This window comes from Papio anubis, chromosome 18, assembly GCF_008728515.1.
Source record: "Papio anubis isolate 15944 chromosome 18, Panubis1.0, whole genome shotgun sequence".
Classification (NCBI taxonomy): domain Eukaryota; kingdom Metazoa; phylum Chordata; class Mammalia; order Primates; family Cercopithecidae; genus Papio; species Papio anubis.
The window spans coordinates 58624304-58646798 of NC_044993.1; the positions used below are offsets into that span (position 1 = coordinate 58624304).

Here is a 22495-nt window from a genome sequence, read left to right on the forward strand (position 1 = left end):
CATTCATTCATTCATTTGTCCATCCATCCACCCATCTATCTCTTTATCCCTCATTGTTTTTTTTGTTTTTTTTTTTTTTGAGACGGAGTCTCGCTCTGTCGCCCAGGCTGGAGTGCAGTGGCGCAATCTCGGCTCACTGCAAGTTCTGCCTCCCAGGTTCACGCCATTCTCCTGCCTCAGCCTCCCGAATAGCTGGGACTACAGGTGCCCACCACCATGCCTGGCTAATTTTTTTTTTTTTATTTTAGTAGAGACAGGGTTTCACCATGTTAGCCAGGATGGTCTCGATCTCCTGACCTCATGATCCGCCCGTCTTGGCCTCCCAAAGTGCTGGGATTATAGGCATGAGCCACCGCGCCTGGTCTCTTTATCCCTCATAGAATATTCAAAGTCCCATGTCAGGTTTTTTTTGTTTGTTTTTGTTTTTTGTTTTTTGTTTTTGAGCCAGAGTCTTGCTCTGTCACCCAGGGTGGGATGCAGTGGTGTGATCTCAGCTCACTGTAGCCTCTGCCTCCCAGATTCAAATAATTCTCCTGCCTCAGTCTCCCAAGCAGCTGGGAGTACAGGCATGCACCACCATGCCTGGCTAATTTTTGTATTTTTAGTAGAGACGGGTTTTTGCCATGTTGGCCAGGCTGGTCTTGAACTCCTGACCTCAAGTGATCCACTGGCCTCGGCTTCCCAAAGTGCTGGGATTATAGTGTGAGCCACTGTGCCTGGCCAAGAATAAAAATCTTCACCACCAGCCTGGCTTATGTGAAAATGGAGCCCAATGAGAATAACCAGGTTCCCCTGGTTCCCCTCTGCAGGCTGACTTTGCTGTAGAGGCTTTGGCCAAGGCAACATATGAACGCCTTTTCCGCTGGATACTCACCCGCGTGAACAAAGCCCTGGACAAGACCCATCGGCAAGGGGCTTCCTTCCTGGGGATCCTGGATATAGCTGGATTTGAGATCTTTGAGGTACAGCTTGGTGGAATCGTAACAGCCGTGGTCTTGGTTCTCTGAGATGGGGATTTTTCTTGGAGGAATCATGATTTTGGAGAAAGTCATGTACATGGCTACAGTAGGGTAGGAGGCTGTCTAGTTAAAGGTGGATCCTTGAGGGTATAAGAGACAGAAATCCAACAGGAAATGCATTGGTAGAAGGCTGTCTAGTTAAGGGTGGATCCTTGAGGGTATAAGAGACAGAAATCCAACAGGAAATGCATTGGTGTCTGGAACTGAGAAGGCCAGACATGCAGCTCGATCCTGTAGGCAGAGTCTGATCTTCCACCGTCTTTCTCTCTCTTTTTCTCTGCCTTCCTCCATTTTGACTCCATTCTCAAGCAGGCTCTCCCCTCATGGTGGCAAGATGGCTGCCAAAGCTCCAGACTGCCTCTCAGTAATCCTGGCAAAAAAAAAAAAAAAATCTTTTTTCTAACAGTTCCAACCAAAATCTTGGAATTAAGTCTGAGTCTTACTCACCTGAATTGGCTACATGGTCACCTCCAAGCCAAGAATTGTTTGCAGGAGCTTGCAATTACCTCATGTAGTAGAAACATGGATAATGGATCCCACACCCATGGGCTCGAGGAAAGTTCTCAGAGAAACGGAAAGGGTTTTTTTTGTCTTGTTTTGTTTTTTGAGACGGAGTCTTGCTTTGTTGCCCAGACTGGAATGCTGTGTCACAATTTCATCTCACTGCAGTCTCCATCTCCTGGGTTCAAGCAATTCTCCTGTCTCAGCCTCCTGAGTAGCTGGAACTACAGGCGCATGCCACTATGCCCAGCTAATTCTTTTTTTTTTTTTTGAGATGGAGTCTCGCTCTGTCGCCCAGGCCAGAGTGCAGTAGTGCAGTCCTGGCTCACTGCAACCTCCGCCTCCCAGGTTCAAGTGAGTCTCCTGCCTCAGCCTCTCGAGTAGCTGGGATTAGTGCCAACATGCCCGGCTACTTTTTTGTTTTTTAGTAGAGACGGAGTTTCGCCCTGTTGGCCAGGCTAGTCTCGAACTCCTGACCTCAAGTGATCCATTGGCCTTGGTCTCCCAAAGTGCTGGGATTACAGGCATGAGCCTTCGTGCCTGGCCAATTTCTGTATTTTTAGTAGAGAGAGTTTTCGCTATGTTTGCCAGGCTGGTCACAAACTCTTGACCTCAAGTGATTCTCCTGCCTTGGCCTCCCTAAGTGCTGGGATTACAATCATCAGCCAACGCACCCAGCAAGGAGGTTTGGCTGATAGATATTGATAGATATCTATCAATATTGATATCTATCTAGCTATCAATATTGATAGATATATTGATAGATTGATAGATATCCTGAAAGAGGTGTACTACAGAGTCACTTTCTCTCTGCGCCTCTGTTCTCAAATCTGTACAATGTTTCCACACTGTACGTGCGGTAGCATGCCTTATGAGGTTTGTCCATCCATAGATGGTTGTGCAGATGGAGAAGATAAGCATCTTTAAGGTGTGTGAGGGCCATGTGATGTCAACTTCGCCAGCCCTGGTGGACTCTAGGCAGCATGTTTTGGGGTCTCAGCCCCGTCTGGGTGCTGGGATGGCAGAACAGGATGTGGGCAAGCCATGGGGGCGCTGTCAGGTGGAGCTTCTGTGGGGTTCCTTGTCTTCTGACTTCATACCAAGATCCTCACGCCCCGCCCCCATGCCATGTGCTCAGGTGAACTCCTTCGAGCAGCTGTGCATCAACTACACCAACGAGAAGCTGCAGCAGCTCTTCAACCACACCATGTTCATCCTGGAGCAGGAGGAGTACCAGCGCGAGGGCATCGAGTGGAACTTCATCGACTTTGGGCTGGACCTACAGCCCTGCATTGAGCTCATCGAGCGACCGGTGAGGGGCACGTGGGTGTGCAGGGCTCCGTCACACCTTGCACATGTGTGTGGCCTCTGTGGAGCTGACGTGGACCTCACACCCTCCCCATGCGCATAGCATTCCCCCCACCCAATCCATCACCACGTCCTGAAAGGCTGTAAGCCGAATCCTTGTGAATTGTGACAATGTCCATTAACCCACATTTTCATAGCAAAGATATTTTCTTTAATTTCTGCCTTCCTTTCATCCTCTTTTTCCTTTTTTTTTTCTTCCCTACCCTCTTTCCCTTCCCTTTCCTTCTCTGCCCTTTCTTTCTTTTTCTTTCCTTCCTTCTTTCTTTCCTTTCCTTCCTTCCTTCCTTCCTTCCTTCCTTCCTTCCTTCCTTCCTTTCTTCCTTTCTTTCTTTCTTCTCTATGACATGGTCTGACTCTGTTGCCCAGGCTGGAGTGCAGTCGCACAATCTCCACCTCCTCGGCTCAAGTGATTCTCCTGCCTCAGCCTACCAAGTAGCTGAGACTACAGGCATGCACCACCACGCCCAGCGAACTTTTGTATTTTTAGTAGAGACAGGGTTTCTACTAATTAGCTGGGCCTGGTGGTGCATGCCTGTGGTCCCAGCTATTTGGGAGGCTGAGGTGGGAGGATTGCTTGAGCCCTGGAGGCAGAGGTTGCCGTGAGCCGAGACTGCACCACTGCATTCCAGCCTGGATGACAGAGTGAGACCCTGTCTCCAAAAAAAAAAAACTTTTCTAACAGGAACCCTAGGTGAATTCAAGTCAAGCAACAAATTCATTTGCAAGAATTATGAACTCTTCATGATGTTGTCTGCGTGTTGCCCACTAGGGGGCGGCAGTAAACATGTTCTGCCTTCCCTCCCTGACACTGGTTCATTGGGCACAGGGTAATTTGCGGGTGGATTTGGAAGCATGGGGGTCATAAACTCATCTTTACATGTGAGCAAATACAGTATCAGATCTTGGTGGATGTCCATGCATTGTGTACAGTTGGCCAGATCTTCGTGGAATGCCCGAGGTTGGGTGTCCTCTCTGATTGAAGCCCTACTTGTCTCCCACAGAACAACCCCCCAGGTGTGCTGGCCCTGCTGGACGAGGAGTGCTGGTTCCCCAAAGCCACGGACAAGTCTTTCGTGGAGAAGCTGTGCACGGAGCAGGGCAGCCACCCCAAGTTCCAGAAGCCCAAGCAGCTCAAGGACAAGACTGAGTTCTCCATCATCCATTATGCTGGGAAGGTACCAGCCACAGGGCCCAGGGGACTGTGTCTCAGGGGAGTCCCAGTGGCTGCTCAGCGCAGAGATAGTCTGAGAGTGGCAGAACCTTGGGCTGCCTGGAAACTGCAAAGGCATCTGCTACTAAGCAAATCCCAACCAAGTCCTATTCGTAATTTGTCTATGCATCTGTAAGGCATCAGCTGCAGCCACTCTCATGTTTTCCAATCGTGATGTCCAGGCAGTTCTTTCTTTCTGTTTTTGTCGGAGACAGGGTCTCGCTTTGTCACTCAGGCTGGAGTGCAATGGTGTGATCATAGCTCACTACAGCCTCAACCTCCTGGGCTCACACAATCCTCCTGCCTCAGCCTCCCAAGTAGCTGGGACTACAGGTGTACACCACCATGCTCAGTTAAATTTTTTTTTTTTTTTTTTGAGATGGAGTTTTGCTCTTGTCATCCAGGCTGGTGTGCAATGGTGTGATCTCCGCTAACTGCAACCTCCACCTCCGAGTTCAAGAGATTCTCCTGCCTAAGCCTCCCAAATAGCTGGGATTACAGGCACCTACCACCACACCCAGCTAATTTTTGTATTTTTAGTAGAGACAGGGTTTCACCATGTTGGCCAGCCTGGTCTCAAACTCCTGACTCAGGTGATCCACCCACCTCGGCCTCCCAAAGTGCTGGGATTACAGGCAAGAGCCAGTGTGCCTGGACGCCCAGCTAAATTTTTAAATTATGTATAGAGATGGGGTCTTGCTCTGTTGCCCAGGCTGGTCTTCAACTCCTGGGCTCAAGCGATCCCCCGGCCTCAGCTTCCTGAAGTGCTGGGATTACGAGCACAAGCCACTGCACCTGGCCTCAGCCTGCTTTTCTTGTATAGACTCTAAATCCTTCCTGCTACAAGTTATACCCAACAGGTGGGGCCAACTGGAATGGGGTGACTAATACATCCACACCTGGCTTCAACAAAAATCTCCCATGTCACGGCCTTGGGTTTGCTATTGCCAGCCAGCTCTGGCCAGGAAATCTATGATAGTTGTATTCATCATCATCATCATCAACATGCCTTGGCTGTTACTGTATGGGCCCTTGCCCTATGGCTCTCAAGGGTCCTGGATAATGTATAAAGGACATAGCTTAGTCTGGCTTGCAGAATTGTAGTATTCTATTGACTCATCAGTACCCCCACTGCATCATGGGAACAGGCAAGGCTCTCTACCAGGGGGTGGCAATAGAATCCAATCTGGCCCACAGCTTGTTATTGTAAATAAAGTTTTATTGGAACACAGCCATGCCCGTTTGTATACATAGTGTCTATGGCTGGCTGCTTTTGTACTACAGCACCAGAGTTGAGTAGCTGCAACAAAGACTGTATGACTTGGCCGGGCGTGGTGGCTCACGCCTGTAATCCCAGCACCAGGGCAGGTGGATCACTTGAGGTGAGCAGTTTGAGACCACCCTGGCCAACATGGTGAAACCCCATCTCTGCTAAAAATACAAAAGAAAAAAAAAAAAGCCAGGCGTGGTGGCACACACCTGTAATCTCAGCTACCCAGGAGGCTGAGGCAAGAAAACTGCTTGACCCAGGAAGGTGGAGGTTGCAGTGAGCTGAGATCACACCACTGCCCTCCAGACTGGGCAACGGAGAATGACTCTGTCTCAAAAGCTACACAAAACAAAAAGAACACAAAACACTGTATGACTTGCCAAGCCAAAAATATCTACTATCTGGGCCTTCACCAAAAGTTTCCCAACTCCTAGCCTATATTCAAGGGAGTATATGTTCCTTTAAGCATATGGAGACAATAATTTTCTTTTCTCTCCTTCATCAGTGGATTTTTTTTCAGTGGATTTGTTTTCAGTCTTCTCTCAGATCAAGCCTAGCTATTATCCTGATAACCCACATCCCATAATAACCCAGCAAAGTTGTATTATCAGTTCCTTTCATTTAATATTTACCACAATAAAAATTAGGACTTTGGGCATGGTCAGCGTTTCAATCAGGAATGTAAAAAGCCTGTATGTCCTTTTTCTGTATATCCATATATCAGAATCTCTGAGTTACAAATTATGCTCATTAGAGAGTAGAAAACAGGATGCCATGCTTTATTTATTTATTTATTTATTTATTTATTTTGAGACAGAGTCTCACTCTGTCACCCATACTGGAGTCCAGTGGCGCAATCTCAGCTCACTGCAAACTCCACCTCCCAGGGTGAAGTGATTCTCTTGCCTCAGCCTCCCAAGTAGCTGGGATTACAGGCGTGCACCACCATGCCTGGCTAATTTTTTTTTGTATTTTTAGTAGAGATGGGGTTTCACCATGTTGGTCAGGTTGGTCTCAAATGCCTGACCTCAAATGATCCACCCACCTTGGCCTCCCAAAGTGCTGGGATTACCGGCGTAAGCCACCACGCTTGGCCGCAGTGCTTAATTTCTAAACCAGGAAGATGATGAGGGGGGAATTTTGCATGTCAGCTGGAGGGCATCTGCCATCATGAAATCTCTTAATCTTGTATAACTCACAGGCACTGTGCTGGCTTAGGAGGAGGGAGGCTACCACAGCTGCGTTAGTAGGAGAATATGGAATGGAAACTAGGCTTTCCCAGCAATGGCTATCGTTGGCTGGTGTCCTACTATGTGGGCACAGGTCCCTGGGCTGTTGGTCTCTTCACTGGTGTTTGCGGAGTCCCATCATGGTGGTCATAAACGTCATTTCCTCTCTGACCTCAGAAGATCTGGAAGGACCATGGGAAGGCTGGGGTCCTGGCCTTGGTTTCTAAGTTTCTAGTTTCCCAGGGATTCTGACCAGCAGGGTGTCCTTGGCAGGTGGACTACAACGCGAGTGCCTGGCTGACCAAGAACATGGACCCGCTGAATGACAACGTGACTTCCCTGCTCAATGCCTCCTCTGACAAGTTTGTGGCCGACCTGTGGAAGGACGGTAAGGCCTTCTGGGCTCAGGTCCATGTTCTGCTTTGAGCTGGAGAATTGAACACCCAAGTCCCCCGACTCCCACACCTGCCCCAGGAGGGGAGGCCTTTGCATGGGGGCAGGGGAAGGAAGAGCATTGGCGTGTGCTGGTGAGTGATGTCTTGTTGAAACAATCTCTTCCTGAATGGGCGTCCCTGAGCGCCTCAATCCTACATGTCCCCAGGGGATGAGGTCCTGAGGTCAGGGCTCGGGCGATAGACGGGAGAAACAGCACGCCAGGCACGGGGAGTTAGACTGCCCTGTCCAGTCAGAAGGACTTTGCTGCATCTTGTCTCTGCCACCTCCTAGCTCTGTGGTCTTGGATGAGTCACTCAGTGTCGTTAAGCTTCATTGCCCTCATTAGTAAAACCAGGAAACACAATAATAGTTGCCACCTTTACTAGGGGTATTGTGAGGGTTAAATTAGACCAGTGGTGCTCAAACTCAAGCAGGCATCACGACCCCCTGGAAGGCTTTATTTATTTATTTAGGGACAGAGTCTTGCTCTGTCACCCAGGCTGGAGTGCATTGGTGCGATCTTGGCTCATTGCAGCGTCCACCTCCTGGGTTCCAGTGATTCTCCTGCCTCAGTCCCCCGAGTAGCTAGGATTACAGGCACAAGCCACCATGCCTGGCTAATTTTTGTATTTTTAGTAGAGACGGGGTTCCCCCGTGTTGCCCAAGCTGGTCTCGAACTCCTCACCTCAGGTGATCTGCCCGCCTCAGCCTCCCAAAGTGCTGGGATTACAGGCATGAGCCACCACACCTGGGCCTCTTTGGAGGGCTTTTAAAAACTCAGATGGCTGGGCCTACCCTAAGATCTGATTCTGCAGGTCTGGGGCCAGGGATGGGGCGGGCCTGAAAACGTTCATCCCAGGTGATGCTGCTGGTCTGGGGACCACACTCCGGCTCCCTTTGAGAACCAGTGAGAAGATGATCCCTGGGAAGAGCTGCTGGAGTGATGATGAGGGGAGGGGGTTTGCTGTTTGTCCTGGCTGTCAGCGTCCACAGCAGGTTTTGTTCTTGGCACAGGGCCCATGGGCCTGAGGCTTACAGGACTGATCTTCCCTTGTTTTAAGCTAAAAAAGGCTCCAGGAGGGGCCAGCTGTGCCCCAAGCGTATGCCAGGCTCTGGACCTAGGGAACAGCATCGCCCCCTGGGTCTGTGTCACCCCAGGAAACATGATGAAGCCTGCAGTCCCTCCCCTGTGGGGCCCACAGTCTTGTGGGAGAGATAAGACTCTCAAAGACAAGCAGAGAGATTGTTGCATAAGGCTGCACACAGTGGCTCACACCTGTAAGTCCAGCACTTTGGGAGGCCGAGGCGGGAGGATCACTTGAGGTCAAGAGTTGGAGACCAGTCTGGCCAACGTGGTGAAACCCTGTCTCTACTAAAAATACATAAAACTAACTGGGCGTAGTGGTGGGCACCTGTAATCCCAACTACTGAGGAGGCTGAGTCAGGAGAATTGCCTGAACTCAGGAGGCGCAGGTTGCAGTGAGCTGAGATTGGGCCACTGGACTTCAGCCTGGGCAAAAGAGCAAGACTCTGTCTTGAAAAAATAAAACTAAACAGGCGTGCTGGTGGGTGCCTATAATTCCAGCTACTCAGGAGGCTAAGGCAGGAGAACCACCTGAACCTGGGTGGTGAAGGTTGCAGTGAGCTGAGATCGCGCCACTGCGCTCCAGCTGGGCAACAGAGTGAGATCTTGTCTCAAAAAAAAAAAAAAAAGAGATTGTTACACGGAATCTGAGTCCAAGATGAAGAAATGAAGAAATGGTGCTGCCCCACGGCCTGTGGGTTGGGCTTGGCATGTGCGGGATCTGTTGGGCTGGTAGAAAAAGAACGTTGGTGGCGATGATGATAATGACGATGCCTGGGCGCAGTGGCTCACGCCTGTAGTCCCAGCACTTTGGGAGGCCGAGGCGGGGGAATCACTGAGGTTGGGAGTTTGAGACCAGCCTGACCAACATGGAGAAACTCCGTCTCTACTAAAAATACAAAAAAATGAGCCAGGCGTGGTGGCGCATGCCTGTAATCCTGGCAACTCAGGAGGCTGAGGCAGGAGAATTGCTGGAACCTGAGAGGTGGAGCTTGCAGTGAGCCGACATCGTGCCCATTGCACTCCAGCCTGGCCAACAAGAGTGAAACTCTGTCTCAATAAAATAATAATAATAATACCTACTTTTTGTTGAGCACTTACTGGTGTGCCAGGCTTCTATCTTGGAGAGTGTGCTGTATCTTCTGCCTCAGAATATTTCTTCTGTGGATACCTACCTTGTTCCCCACCCATTTCTTTCTGGTTTCTGCCCAAATATGCAACTTAGCAGATCCCACCACACCACCTCCTAATCTAAGAGAGCACCCTCATCATTCTCTCTCTCTCTGCTTTACCCTATTTTTATTTTTCTAAGCACACCTAACTACTCAAGATATTCTATACTTAACATATGTGATCACTGTCTGTCTCCTTCCCGGTGATATAAGTGGGGTGAGGGGGCCGGGTCTTTTTTTGGTCACGGCGGTGTCCCCAGGGCCTGGAGCACAGCAGGTCCTCAATAACTATTTGTTGGTGGATGAAGGATTGGAGACTGGCAGGGAATAAGTGCCTTGTGTGCCTTATTTTCTTATCCTTGCCCTAGAAGGTCGATGGTTTTATTACCTCCGTTTTGTAGAAAGGGAGACTGAGGCACAGGATGGTGCCAAGCCAAGGCTAGTCGGTCAGTGGACAGCAAGAGCAGGCTTGACTCCTAGGTCAGCGTGACTCCATCACAGGGAATTTGTTCTTTCTGCCACTCAGGTGCTCTCAGGATTTCCCAGATAGACAGTACTTGGAAACCCTGACTGCTGAAGGAGGCATTCGTGATGGAAGGAAAGATTGGAGTGGGCAGGTTGGTGGGTGGGGCAGGGTCTGGGCCTCTGGCCTAGTTAGGGGTGGGTGGGCCAGAGGCTGATGCCACCCTGGCTGTGCCCCATAGTGGACCGCATCGTGGGACTGGACCAGATGGCCAAGATGACGGAGAGCTCGCTGCCCAGCGCCTCCAAGACCAAGAAGGGCATGTTCCGTACAGTGGGACAGCTATACAAGGAGCAGCTGGGCAAGCTGATGACCACGCTGCGCAACACCACGCCCAACTTCGTTCGCTGCATCATCCCCAACCACGAGAAGAGGGTGAGGCCCGCCGCCCAGAGCCTGGGGCTCCCAGAAGCCAGGGCTGCCCCCAAGCAGTCACAGCGTCCCCCAGGCGCCCTCCGCCCCTACCTACCCCGAGGATCCCATTTGCCATGTGGGGAAGGCTATCTGAATTTCAGCCCCATTCCCCATCCCTGGAGGCAAAGGAGGAAGGGAGGACGGATCCAGAGACTTTCAGCTGTGGAGCTGCTGTGCAGGACATCCAGCCACTCATTCATTCATTAGCCCAGGAAGTATTCACTGGGCTCCTCCCTGTGCCGAGTGCTGGGGAGACAGTGTTAGAAAAATTGTAGTCCTTGCCTATGGGTTTCTCTTAATCTGGTGCAGGCATCTTCACCTTGGGTGATTGTCTCCTCTATGTGGACATGTCTACAGACATTTTTGGTTGTCACAACCAGGAGGGGGCTGCTAGTCAGCATCTAGTAGGTAGAGGCCAGGGATGCGCTAAGCATTGTACAATGCACAGGACAGTCCCTCAACCCCCCGCACAGAATCCCTCCAAGATGCCACTAGTGCTGTACAGGGAGAGGTAAACACACAGCCGATGATGGTGATGGAATGTGGTCAATTACGAGAACACCAAAGAGCCAGGGCTCCTCCCACAGCCTCAGGACTCAGAGAAAGCTTCTGGTGAACTTGAACTTTAAGAATGTGTAGCCATCAACTTGGTGACGTGGAAGGCAGGGTGGGGAGGGCACGCTAGCAGAGGGCCCAGGATAAGCAAGAGTGTGGAGGTGAGAAATGAAGGATCTAGGTAAGAAAATGCTAGATACTGGCAGGTGTGTGGCTCATGCCTGTAATCCCAGCTACTCAGGAGGCTAAGAAAAATCTCTTGAATCCAGGAGGCAGAGGTTGCAGTGAGCTGAGATTGCACCACTGCATTCCAGCCTGGCCAGCAGAGTGAGATTCCATCTTTAAAAAAAAGAAAAAAGAAAAAAAGAAAATCCTACATAGGTCATTTCATGTTGCAGATGTGTGAGGGCGTGAGGTAGGAATCAGACGGTGTGTGAGGTAGGAATGAGGCTGAATGGGTAGGCAGGGGCTAGATCGTGGTGCTCCTTGTGTTCTTTCTGGAGCTTGGCCTTCTCTGTCTAGGGATGCCACTGGGGGTGTTTAAGCAGGGCTATGGCATGGTCCAATTTATGTTTTAGGAAGTGAATGAGGGGATTGGACATATGCTGGATCATGCCTGTAATCCCAGCACTTTGGGAGGTTGAGGTGGGAGGATCACTTGAGACCAGGTGTTCAAGGCTAGCCTGGGCAACAGAGTAAGACCCTGTATCTACAAAAACATTTTAAAAAATTATCCAGGCATGGTAGCACATGCTGTGGTCCCAAATACTTGGGAGGCTGATTTGGGAGGATCACCTGAGCCCAGGAGTTTGAGGCTGCAGTGAGCCATGATCACGCCACTGGACTCCAGCCTGGGTGACAGAATGGGACCCTATCTCGAAAAATAAAAAACAAAAAGAACAAAGGAAAGCGAATGAGGGGATTGAGGGGAGAGGCAAAACTGGAGAGAGAAGACCAGGTGGGTGGTTTCTGTAGTTGTCCAGGCAGGAGAAGATAGTGGAGACAATGGTGGTGAAGAGAAGTTGGTGGGGGGTTGGGAGATATTTGGGAGCTAGAACCAATCAAACTGCTGATGGACAGGAAGTGAGGGAGACGAGGTGATGAGGAGGAAGCCCCAAGTTCCAGCCAGGCGATGCTAGTGTCATCAAGAACCAGAGAGATCATGAGGCAGCCAGTGCCAAAGCAAAGAGATGAAAACCCAGAGAGGGGGCACTGCTTTGCCCCTCGGCCCTCAGCTGAGCTCTCCCTGGGTGCTTCTGTTGGTACCCTGGTGGCCTGGCCAGGTGGGTCATCCAGGTAGGAGGTTTGGGGCTTTGCTGCACCGTGGGTCCTGGCCCCAGGGATCCACTGCCCTCTTTGGCCTTTGCAGTCTGGCAAGCTGGATGCGTTCCTGGTGCTGGAGCAGCTGCGGTGCAATGGGGTGCTGGAAGGCATTCGCATCTGCCGGCAGGGCTTCCCCAACCGGATCGTCTTCCAGGAGTTCCGCCAACGGTAAGTCCCAAGGTCTGGCCCAGGTAGGGCAGGGGGTGAGCGGGACTGCGCAGAGGAATGGATGCTGGAGGTACACGGGGTGACTTCTGCTCTGTGTTTCAAGCTACGAGATCCTGGCGGCGAATGCCATCCCCAAAGGCTTCATGGACGGGAAGCAGGCCTGCATTCTCATGGTGAGCCCAGAAGTCCACCAGAGACCTCCCAACCTCTGGCCGCAAGCCACCTGCTGCTCTTGGCGGGACCGTTCTTACCCATGTCATCGCTCGCCAAATGGCACAGCACAAATCAGGAGCTCTTCTTTTCCTTCCTTTTGCAGATCAAAGCCCTGGAACTTGACCCCAACTTATACAGGATAGGGCAGAGCAAAATCTTCTTCCGAACTGGGGTCCTGGCCCACCTGGAGGAGGAACGAGATTTGAAGATCACCGATGTCATCATGGCCTTCCAGGCGATGTGTCGTGGCTACTTGGCCAGAAAGTAAAGATGCTTTCCTGCATCCTAATACCTCGAACGCGAATCACAAACAGGGGCCTTTCTGTTCTGATTGCGCAATTTTAAGAGGCCACCTGTTTACTATGCATCATTGACTGAGTGACAGTTTTTTCTTGAGGTGGAAGAAATGCTTCTACTTTAAATAAATGTACCAGTTATGAGTGCAGGAAGGGAATGAGTTTTAGACCTGGGTTTTCATCCTGGATGCCCCAGTTTCTGCTGATGAACCTTGGATAAGTTACTCTACCTCTCTGAGCTTCAAGTTTTTTTAGCTGGAAACTGAGCATAATCATTTTGACCTCAGAGAGCTGTTCATGAGGTGTCACTAAGATATAACGCATGATGAGAGCTTAGAACAGTGTGTGGTTCTCAGGTCACAAATGCTGGTTGTTGTTTGTCCCTCCCTCCCTCCGTCCCTCCCTTCCTCCCTTACTTCCTTCCTCCCTCCCTTCCTTCTTTCTTTTTGAGACAGAGTCTCTGTCTCTCTCTGTCGCCCAGGCTGGAGTGCAGTGGTGCAGGCTTAACTCACTGCAACCTCTGCCTCTTGGACTCAAGCAATTCTTGTGTCTCAGCCTCCCGAGTGACTGGAATCACAGGCGCCCGCCACCACAGTGGGCTAATTTTTGTATTTTTAGTAGAGACGAGGTTTCACCATGTTGGCCAGGCTGGTCTCAAATTCCTGGTCTCAAGTAATCCACCCGCCTTGGCATCCCAAAGTGCTGGGATTATAGGCGTGACCCACTGCGCCCGGCCTAGAAATGTTAGAATTGGATAAAGCATCAAGGAAACAGGACTTGGCCGTGTCTAGATACCCATGTCCCCATGGGATTTATAAGGCAGGGTTTTAGAGGGTGTGATGTCCCATCTGTTCTGTGAAGACTGGGAGCCAGGGAAGGGCTCGGGTTCCTCAGTGAAAGTCACACCCCAGGGACTGCAGGAACAGGTGGAGTCGCTCTCTATCTGGGGTGTGTTGTCACTGGGCAGAGATCACACCCTTGCCCGCAGGACGCTGACGTGTCAGGTTCATTCACTGACCCATGGACCCAAGATGGTCAAGGCCAGATTTGGGAGCTCTTGGTCCTTCCGCAACAGACCTAACTTGTCAAGTTTCCTTACTAAATTCCCTGTTGCTGTCCCTCCTGGTTCCAGGATGACTGGGACAATTTGATTCTTAAAGTTTTCCCATGTCTAAGATGGCAGCCAAGCAGGGAAGACAGAATTCCGTTCACTATTCTATCTGTTTCTCAATCTGATAGCCCTTAAATGGGAAGAATGCTGTTCAGGGTCACAGTTTGAAATTCCTAAAACAACCCAGGAGAGAATAGGTTTGACAGGGCTGGGTATGGTAGCTGACACCTGTCATCCCAGCACTTTGGGAGGCCGAGGCAGGAGGATGGCTTGAGCCCAGGAGTTTGAAACCAGCCTGGGCAACATGGCGAGACCCCTATCTCTAGAAAAAAAAAAACTTTAAAAATTAGCTCGGCATGGTAGCATGTGCCTGTAGTCCCACCTACTTGGGAGGCTGAGGCAGGAGGATCACTTGAGCCCAGGAATTTGAGGCTGCAGTGAGCCATCGCACCACTGCACTCCAGTCTGGGCCACAGAGCCAGACCCTGTCTCTGGAAAAAAAAAAAAAAAAAAGGTTTGTCTGAAACAGCTGGTGCAGGCTGGGCACAGTGGCACCTACCTGTAATCCCAGCACTTTGGGAGGCCGAGGTGGGTGGATGACCTGAGGGTCAGGAGTTTGAGACCTGCCTGGCCAACATGGGAAACCCCATCTCTACTAAAAATACAAAAATTAGCCAGGCATGGTTGTGGGCACCTGTAATCCAAGCTACTCGGGAGGCTGAAGCTGGAGAATCACTTGAACCCCGGAGGTGGAGGTTGCAGTGAGCTCAGATTGTGCTACTGCACTCCAGCCTGGGCAGCAATGAGTGAAACCCTATCTCAAAAAAAAAAGTAAAAAAAAAAAGAAAAAACAGAAACAGCTAGTGCAGCCGGGGCGTACAGAAGCCCCATTAGGAATGATGCACATAGATGCGTTTTCTGAGCGGTGTTTGGATCTCAGCTAAGTCCAGGGCATGTCGTGAGCCCTGGGTCTTCCTTGTCCACTGAGAAAGGCTCTGGGCTATAGGTGATTTAAGTTGTTTGCAGCCAGACAAAACGTGTCACACAGGGTTTCTGGAAGAACCTGAGCTGGGGAGAATGGGGCATGTCCCTGTGCAGGTTGGGGATACGGTGGGGCAGGGCTCTGTGGACAGCAGAGTAAGGCTTCATGACCCCTCCCCCCACCCCCAACCTTCTCTTCCCCCCTCCCTAGGGCTTTTGCCAAGAGGCAGCAGCAGCTGACCGCCATGAAGGTGATTCAGAGGAACTGCGCCGCCTACCTCAAGCTGCGGAACTGGCAGTGGTGGAGGCTTTTCACCAAAGTGAGTGCTCTGCCCCAGCCCCCTTCCCGGGGGCCCGCAGCCCTGGCTCTTCACTCTGGAGCCTCCACATTTGGAAAAGGAGGTGGTCACAAGTGGGCGCGGAATGGAGGGCTTCAACTCAGACCTTGCGCGTTGGCGGTTCTCTGGCCCGAGGAGGCCCTGTCCTTTGGTACATAGGCTATAGCCAGGACCTTAACACAAAGTATTAATATTTCCATCAGCACTGGAATCCCTCACGTGGCCCATTTATAGCCACACCCACTTCCTCCGTAGCCCTGGAAACCACTCTGTTCTCCAGTTCTGTAATTTTGATGGTTCAAGAATGCTGCGGGGGGGCGGCGGCTCACGCCTGTAATCCCAGCACTTTGGGAGGCCGAGGGACGTGGATTACTTGCAGTCAGGAGTTCGAGACCAGCCTGGCCAACATGGCAAAACCCCGTCTCTACTAAAAATACAAAAATTAGCTGGGTATGGTGGCAGGCACCTGTAATCCTAGCTACTCAGGAAGCTGAGGCAGGAGAATCTCTTGAACCCAGGAGACAGAGGTTGCAGTGAGCCAAGATCGTGCCTGCACTCCAGCCGGGGTGACAGATTGAGACTCTGCTGCTTTTTGGAAATGTTCGTCCCCACTGAACCAACTTCTGAAAAACTATCCTAAGAAAATCGTCTTAGCCAGGTGTGGTGGCTCACGCCTGTAATCCCAGCACTTTGGGAGGCCAAGACGGGAGGATCACCTGGGTTTAGGAGTTCAAAACCAGCCTGGCCAACATGGTGAAACCCCATCTCTACTAAAAATACAAAAATTAGCCAGGTGTGGTGGTGGGCACCTGTAATCCCAGCTACTCGGGAGGTTGAGGCAGGAGAATCACTTGAACCCAGGAGGCGGAGGTTGCAGTGAGCTGAGATCGAAAGATTGCGCCACTGCACTCCAGCCTGGGTGACAGAGCGAGACTTCAACTGAAAAAAAAAGAGAGAAAAGAAAAGAAAATCAACAGTTAAGGGCATTCATTATGGCCTTATTTACAGTAGCAGAATTTCAGTGTCTGGTCCTAGCTGAATGATGAGTTCAATAATGGTTCATCCATCAATGGAATGTTTTCGGCTATTAAAATGATGGCTTGGATACTGAACAGGTCTGCTAAAAAAAAAAAAAAAAAAAAAAAGACATCTACCTAGCCGTCTAGCTGCACACTGTGGCATGTGCCTGTAGTCCCCGCTACTCTGGAGCTGGGGCGGGAGGATCGCTTGAGGCCAGAAGTTCAAGGCTGCAGTGAACTCTGATTGTGTCACTGCATTTCAGCCTGCATGACAGAACAAGACCATCTCTTAATAAATACATTAACTTAAAAACATGGCTATGTCAAGTTGTAAGAATGATGTAACAGCGTGGGGTGATAAATATAATTTTTTTAAAATTTTATTTGTGGAGACAGGGTCTCACTCTGTCACCCAGGCTGGAGTCCAGTGGCACAATCATGGCTCCCTGTAGCCTCAACCTCCAGGGTTCAGGCGATCTTCCTACCTCAGCCCCTTCAGTAGCTGGGACTACAGGCACACACCACCATGCCTGGCTACTTTTCTTTGTAGAGATGGGGTCTCATGATGTTGCCCAGGTTGGTCTCAAACTCCTGGGCTCAAGCACCTGCCTCGGTCTCCCAAAGTGCTGGGATTACAGGCATGCACCACTGTGCCTGTCTGTATCTTATAATTTTAAATAATAAAAGCAGCCGCTAACACTAGGCAGCACGGTCTTAAGTCTGTTTTTTAAACATAGAAAAAGAGCCAGGAAGGAAATGTAAACAATGTTAGTAATGACTTTGATAGGGAGGTGGGTGGGATATGAAAGATTTTTTCTTTTCCCTTTTGTCTTTGGAAGGAAATAGCACTTTTCAGCAGTAGTTCTCTGTTGGGATGGTTCTAAAGTAGGGAAGATGAGACCTTTTCCTTTCACTTTGCACCTTTTCCGGTGCTCTGATTTAGAGTTCCTCAATCTTGCCACTGTTGACATTTTGGGGTTACTAATTCTCTGTTGTGGGGGCTGTCCTGCACACTGTATGGTGTTCAGCAGCATCCCTGGCCTCTACCCACTGGATGCCACAGCCACCCCCCACCCCAGTTGTGACAACCACCAGTGTCTCCAGACAGTATCCCCTAGTGGGGATCGGTGGGGGCGACATCGTCCCTGGCTCAGAACCACTGATCAAATTTATTATGACAACATATCCCTTTGCCACAAAAACAAACGACAGGCTGACTATGTGTGTGCAGGTGAAGCCACTGCTGCAGGTGACACGGCAGGAGGAGGAGATGCAGGCCAAGGAGGATGAACTGCAGAAGACCAAGGAGCGGCAGCAGAAGGCAGAGAATGAGCTTAAGGAGCTGGAGCAGAAGCACTCGCAGGTACCTGTATGGATGTGTGGCTGGGGCCGCCGGGGAGCAGGACTTGGCCCCATGGGGCTCACCCGCCTCCTCCCCACCCTCTGTGTGCAGCTGGCCGAGGAGAAGAACCTGCTACAGGAACAGCTGCAGGCAGAGACAGAGCTGTATGCAGAGGCTGAGGAGATGCGGGTGCGGCTGGCGGCCAAGAAGCAGGAGCTGGAGGAGATACTGCATGAGATGGAGGCCCGCCTGGAAGAGGAGGAAGACAGGGGCCAGCAGCTACAGGCTGAAAGGAAGAAGATGGCCCAGCAGATGCTGGTAAGCTGTCACAGGGGCAGCCCATGGTAGCTAGGCAAATCACTTGACCCTCACTGCAGGCCTGTGGAGGTGCATCCAGGGATACGTGTCCCTGCTGGGACAGACGATGAGACGGAGGCTTGGTGAGGCTCGGTCATCTGATCAAGGCCACACAGCTGGGGTTGGGACTTGAACGCAGCGAGCCCACTCTGTTCTACTGCCCTGCATTGCATGTGCTAACTAACCCCTTTTCTCCTAACAGCAAGCCTCAGTGGAGGATAACTGTATTTATTAGCTATTGCTACATAACAAAACATGCCACACTCAGCAGCTAGAAATAAAAAGTGTTTATCTTACATAGTCAGGAATTTGGGAGTGGCTCAGGTGAGTGGTTCTGGCTTAGGGTCTGACATGAGGTTGCAGTCAAGGTGTTGGCTGAGGCTGAAGGCTCATCTGGGGCTGGAAGACCCACTTTCACGTGGCTCATTCACACAGCTGTTGGCAGGAGGCCTCAGTTCCTTACCGTGAAGGCCTTGCCTCAGGGCTGCTTGAGCGTCCTTCCAACATGGCAGCAGAGTTCCCCCAGAAGGAGTGATCTGAGAGAGAGGAGAAAGGAAGCCACAATACCTTTTATAGCCTAATCTCTGAAGTTACATTCCATCACTTCCTCCTGATTTGTTGTTGTTGTTAGAAGCAAATCTAACCCTCACTCAAGGGGAGGAGAATTAGGCTCCACCTTTTTGGAGTAGCAAAGAATTTGTGGATCGATTTTAAAACCACCGTGGTACCTACTGTGCCCATTTTATAGATGAGGAGATTGAGGTTCCACGAAGCAGAGGAGCTTACCCAGGTTTTTTTGTTTTGTTTTGTTTTTTTGAGACGGAATCTCACTCTGTTGCCCAGGCTAGAGTGCAATGGTGCAATCTCAGCTCACTGCAACCTCTGCCTCCTGGGTTCAAGCAATTCTCCTGCCTCAGCCTCCCGAGTAGCTGGGATTACAGGAGCCCACCACCATGCCTGGCTCATTTTTGTATTTTGAGACAGGGTTTTGCCATGTTGGCCAGGCTGGTCTTGAACTCCTGACCTCAAGTGATCCACCGACCTCGGCCTCCAGAACTGCTGGGATTACAGGTGTGAGCCACCGTGACCAGGCCTTTATTTCTTCCTTTTAGGAGGCTGCAGAGCTCTGGGCATCATCAGGCCTACCCCTGCGTTCACTAGTCTCCAGATCACCATGAGAGTAAATTTGTTATAACCAAAGCTGTTACTCTTTTCCCTCCACAACAAAGGACCTTGAAGAGCAGCTAGAGGAGGAGGAAGCTGCCAGGCAGAAGCTGCAACTTGAGAAGGTCACGGCCGAGGCCAAGATCAAGAAACTGGAGGATGAGATCCTGGTCATGGATGATCAGAACAATAAATTGTCAAAAGTGAGTAGCGGCCGGGTGCGGTGGCTCATGACTATAATCCCAGCACTTTGGGAGGCCGAGGTAGGTGGATCACTTGAGGTCAGGAGTTTGAGAGTAGCCTGGCCAACAGGGTGAAACTCCATCTCTACTAAAAATACAAAAATTAGCCAGGCCTGGTGGCCGGTGCCTATAATCTCAGCTACTTGGGAGGCTGAGGCAGGAGAATCACTTGAATCTGGGAGGCACAGGTTGTAGTGAGCTGAGATCGTGCCACTGCACTGCAGCCTGGGTGACAGAATGATTCTGTCTCAGGGGAAAAAAAAAAGTGGAATCAAGTTTCTGCATTCAAAACAACAGGCTTACCAGGATCAGGGAGATTTGGGGAATTTGGGACTTTCAGTTCTCAAAGCAGAAAAGCCCTTAGAAAACCAGGACAAGCTGGTCACCCTAGTCAGTCGTCACTAACCAGCCCCACGAGGGTGACCTGCTTTTAGTTCTTTGAGCTGGATGTCAACTCGGCCCCTACTATGAGCCAGGGTCTGTGTTCGATGCAGGTATGCATGGTGAAGGAGGACCCTGCCCTCATGGGGCTTACCCTCCAGTGAGATGGCAAATAACCATGATTTGCCATGGCGATCAGGGCTCCAAAGGAAACGTTCACCATATTATAAGAGTGAGGCAGGCCGGGGGCAGTGGCTCATGCCTGCAATCCCAGCACTTTGGGAGGCTGAGGCGGGTGGATTACCTGAGGTCAGGAGTTGGAGGCCAGCCTGGTCAACACGGTAAAACCCTATCTCTGCTAAAAATACAAAAAATTAGTCGGGTGTGTTGGCGGATGCCTGTAGTCCCAGCTACTCGGGAGGCTGAGGCAGGAGAATCACTTGAACCTGGGAGGTGGAGGTTGCAGTGAGCTAAGATAGCGCCACTGTACTCCAGCCTGGGTGACAGAGTAAGACTCTGTCTCAAAAAAAAGGAGGAAAGGAAAAAGGGAGAGGAAAAAGAGAAAAGGAAAGGGCAGTGGGGGATAGAGGAATGGTATTCAGGGAAGGTGTCCTGGAGGAGGTGACATTTAAGCAGAAACTTAAAGATGAAAGAGCAGTTAGAGGGGAGTAGAAGAGCATCTCAGCTGGTTGGCCCACTGTGCAAAGGCCTTGGGGCAGGGAAGAGCTGGCCAGTGGCAGGAATGGAAGGAGGGTACCTTTAGCTGACCATACAATGTGAGGGACAGACTGGCATGAGATGAGATATGGCCAATTTTTGGAAATTGTTAAGGGACTTCTCTTTACCATTTAAAGCTATAGTTGTATTTTGTTATAATGTGGGTTTTTCTTTCAATTGTTTATATGGAAATTACTAAAAGTGAAACATAGATTCTAAAGAAAAGAAAAATGCTAAAGATATCTCTTTCTCTTTCTCCAAAAAGGAACGAAAACTCCTTGAAGAGAGGATCAGTGACTTAACGACAAATCTTGCAGAAGAGGAAGAAAAGGCCAAGAATCTTACCAAGCTGAAAAACAAGCATGAATCTATGATTTCAGAACTGGAAGGTAAACCAGCTACCAAGACGTTTATTTTTATTTTATTTTGCTATTTTTTGTTTTAGAGATGAGGTCTTGCTCTGTCGCCCAGGCTGCAGTGCAATGGTGCAATCATGGCTCACTGCAGCCCGAAACTCCTAAGCTCAAGCGATCCTGCTGCGTAGCTTAGACTACAGGCATGCACCACCACACCCAGCTAATTTTTTTTATTTTTTATTTTTGTAGAGATGGGGTTTCACTATGATGCTCTGTCTGGTCTCAAACTCCTGGGCCCAAGCAGTCCTCCCACCTTGGCCTCCCAAAGTGCTGGGATTATAGGCATGAGCCACTACACCTGGCCTTGAATGGATATTTTTAAAAGCAGGAAAATCAGAAAGGAAATTTGAGGATGGCGGATCATCCCATTGAGCGAAACTCTATCCTACCTCTCGGAATCACCCTCAGTCAACACACACACTAATAATACGATAAAAGGGCCGGGTGCGGTGGTTTACGCCTGTAATCGCAGCACTTTGGGAGGCCAAGGCGGGCGGATCATGAGGTCAGGAGTTGGAGACCAGCCTGGCCAACATGGCAAAACCCTGTCTCAAAATACAAAAATGAGCCAGGCATGGTGGCGGGTGCCTGTGATCCCAGTGACTTGGGAGGCTGAGGCAGGAGAATCTCTTGAACCTGGGAGGTGGAGGTTGCAGTGTGCAGAGACCGCACCATTGAACTCCACCCTGGGCCAAAAGAGCAAAACTCTGTCTCAAATAATAATAATAATGATGATATGATAAAAGGTGCTGTTCATCAGGAGATAATGGTCCAGGCCGTGGCTATGACGGTTACTGATGGGGGAATATGTGAATTTCCTCCGTGTAAAATGCCTGGGCAGGAAGGCTCATTTCCGGGCATCTTTCCGGGCTCCCCCCCTCCTCAAGAGCACCTCGGTTTTTGCAGTGCGGCTAAAGAAGGAAGAGAAGAGCCGGCAGGAGCTGGAGAAGCTGAAACGGAAGCTGGAGGGTGATGCCAGCGACTACCACGAGCAGATCGCTGACCTCCAGGCACAGATCGCAGAGCTCAAGATGCAACTGGCTAAGAAGGAGGAGGAGCTGCAGGCGGCCCTGGCCAGGTAGCGGGGCTAGCAAGGGGCATTTGCTGTGTGTCCGTGTGTCCCGTGGGCCCCCGCTCATTCGCAGTGGCTGTCTTGGTCAAGGTGGCCCCAGGCCCTTGGCATGAACTTTGTTTTCCAGGCCAGGCCAGGCCTCCCACGAGCCTCCCTGACCCCGTTCACTCCCCCAGATCCTCACCTTCGATTTGCTTCTCTCCCCTACAAACACACAGTTTCTTTGCAGTTGATCTCACCTACTCCTGCGGTGTTGCTGCCGCCTCTTCGACATACAGGCTTTTCTCATCTAGACCCCAGTTCTGAATTTCCGATTGCCCAATGAGTCAGTTTCCATGAGCGTCTCAAACACCCCATGCCTAAGGCGGGAATGACCTTCCTTTCCCCAGCCCCTCCCTCTAAGGGCCCTCCTTTTTGCGAACACCAATCTCCTCCTTTGCTCTTGCTCACCCACAGCGAGCAGCGACCTTCGGATTCTGCCAGTCCTTCTAAATGTGCCCCCACCCGTTTCCTCTGGTTTTTCCCTCTTCCTGGCTCTTAGCTGGCTTTACACTAATGCTGATACTGCAGCAGCC

General features: G+C 50.6%; 1 protein-coding gene across 6 annotated transcripts in view; it reads left to right on the top strand.

The window, feature by feature from the left end:
• Nucleotides 1-22495, top strand: part of MYH11 (myosin heavy chain 11) — a 156167-nt gene that overhangs the window by 98164 nt on the left and 35508 nt on the right. For all 6 annotated transcript variants that reach the window (XM_021931782.2, XM_017953215.3, XM_021931783.2 and 3 more), the window contains 14 exons: nt 810-962; nt 2659-2832; nt 3890-4063; nt 6871-6985; nt 9993-10186; nt 12150-12271; nt 12375-12444; nt 12588-12748; nt 15084-15192; nt 17461-17592; nt 17683-17889; nt 19158-19295; nt 20698-20821; nt 21755-21926. In XM_021931782.2, the coding sequence (XP_021787474.1) occupies nt 810-962; nt 2659-2832; nt 3890-4063; nt 6871-6985; nt 9993-10186; nt 12150-12271; nt 12375-12444; nt 12588-12748; nt 15084-15192; nt 17461-17592; nt 17683-17889; nt 19158-19295; nt 20698-20821; nt 21755-21926 (2045 nt within the window). The remainder of the gene's footprint in view (nt 1-809; nt 963-2658; nt 2833-3889; nt 4064-6870; nt 6986-9992; nt 10187-12149; nt 12272-12374; nt 12445-12587; nt 12749-15083; nt 15193-17460; nt 17593-17682; nt 17890-19157; nt 19296-20697; nt 20822-21754; nt 21927-22495) is intronic.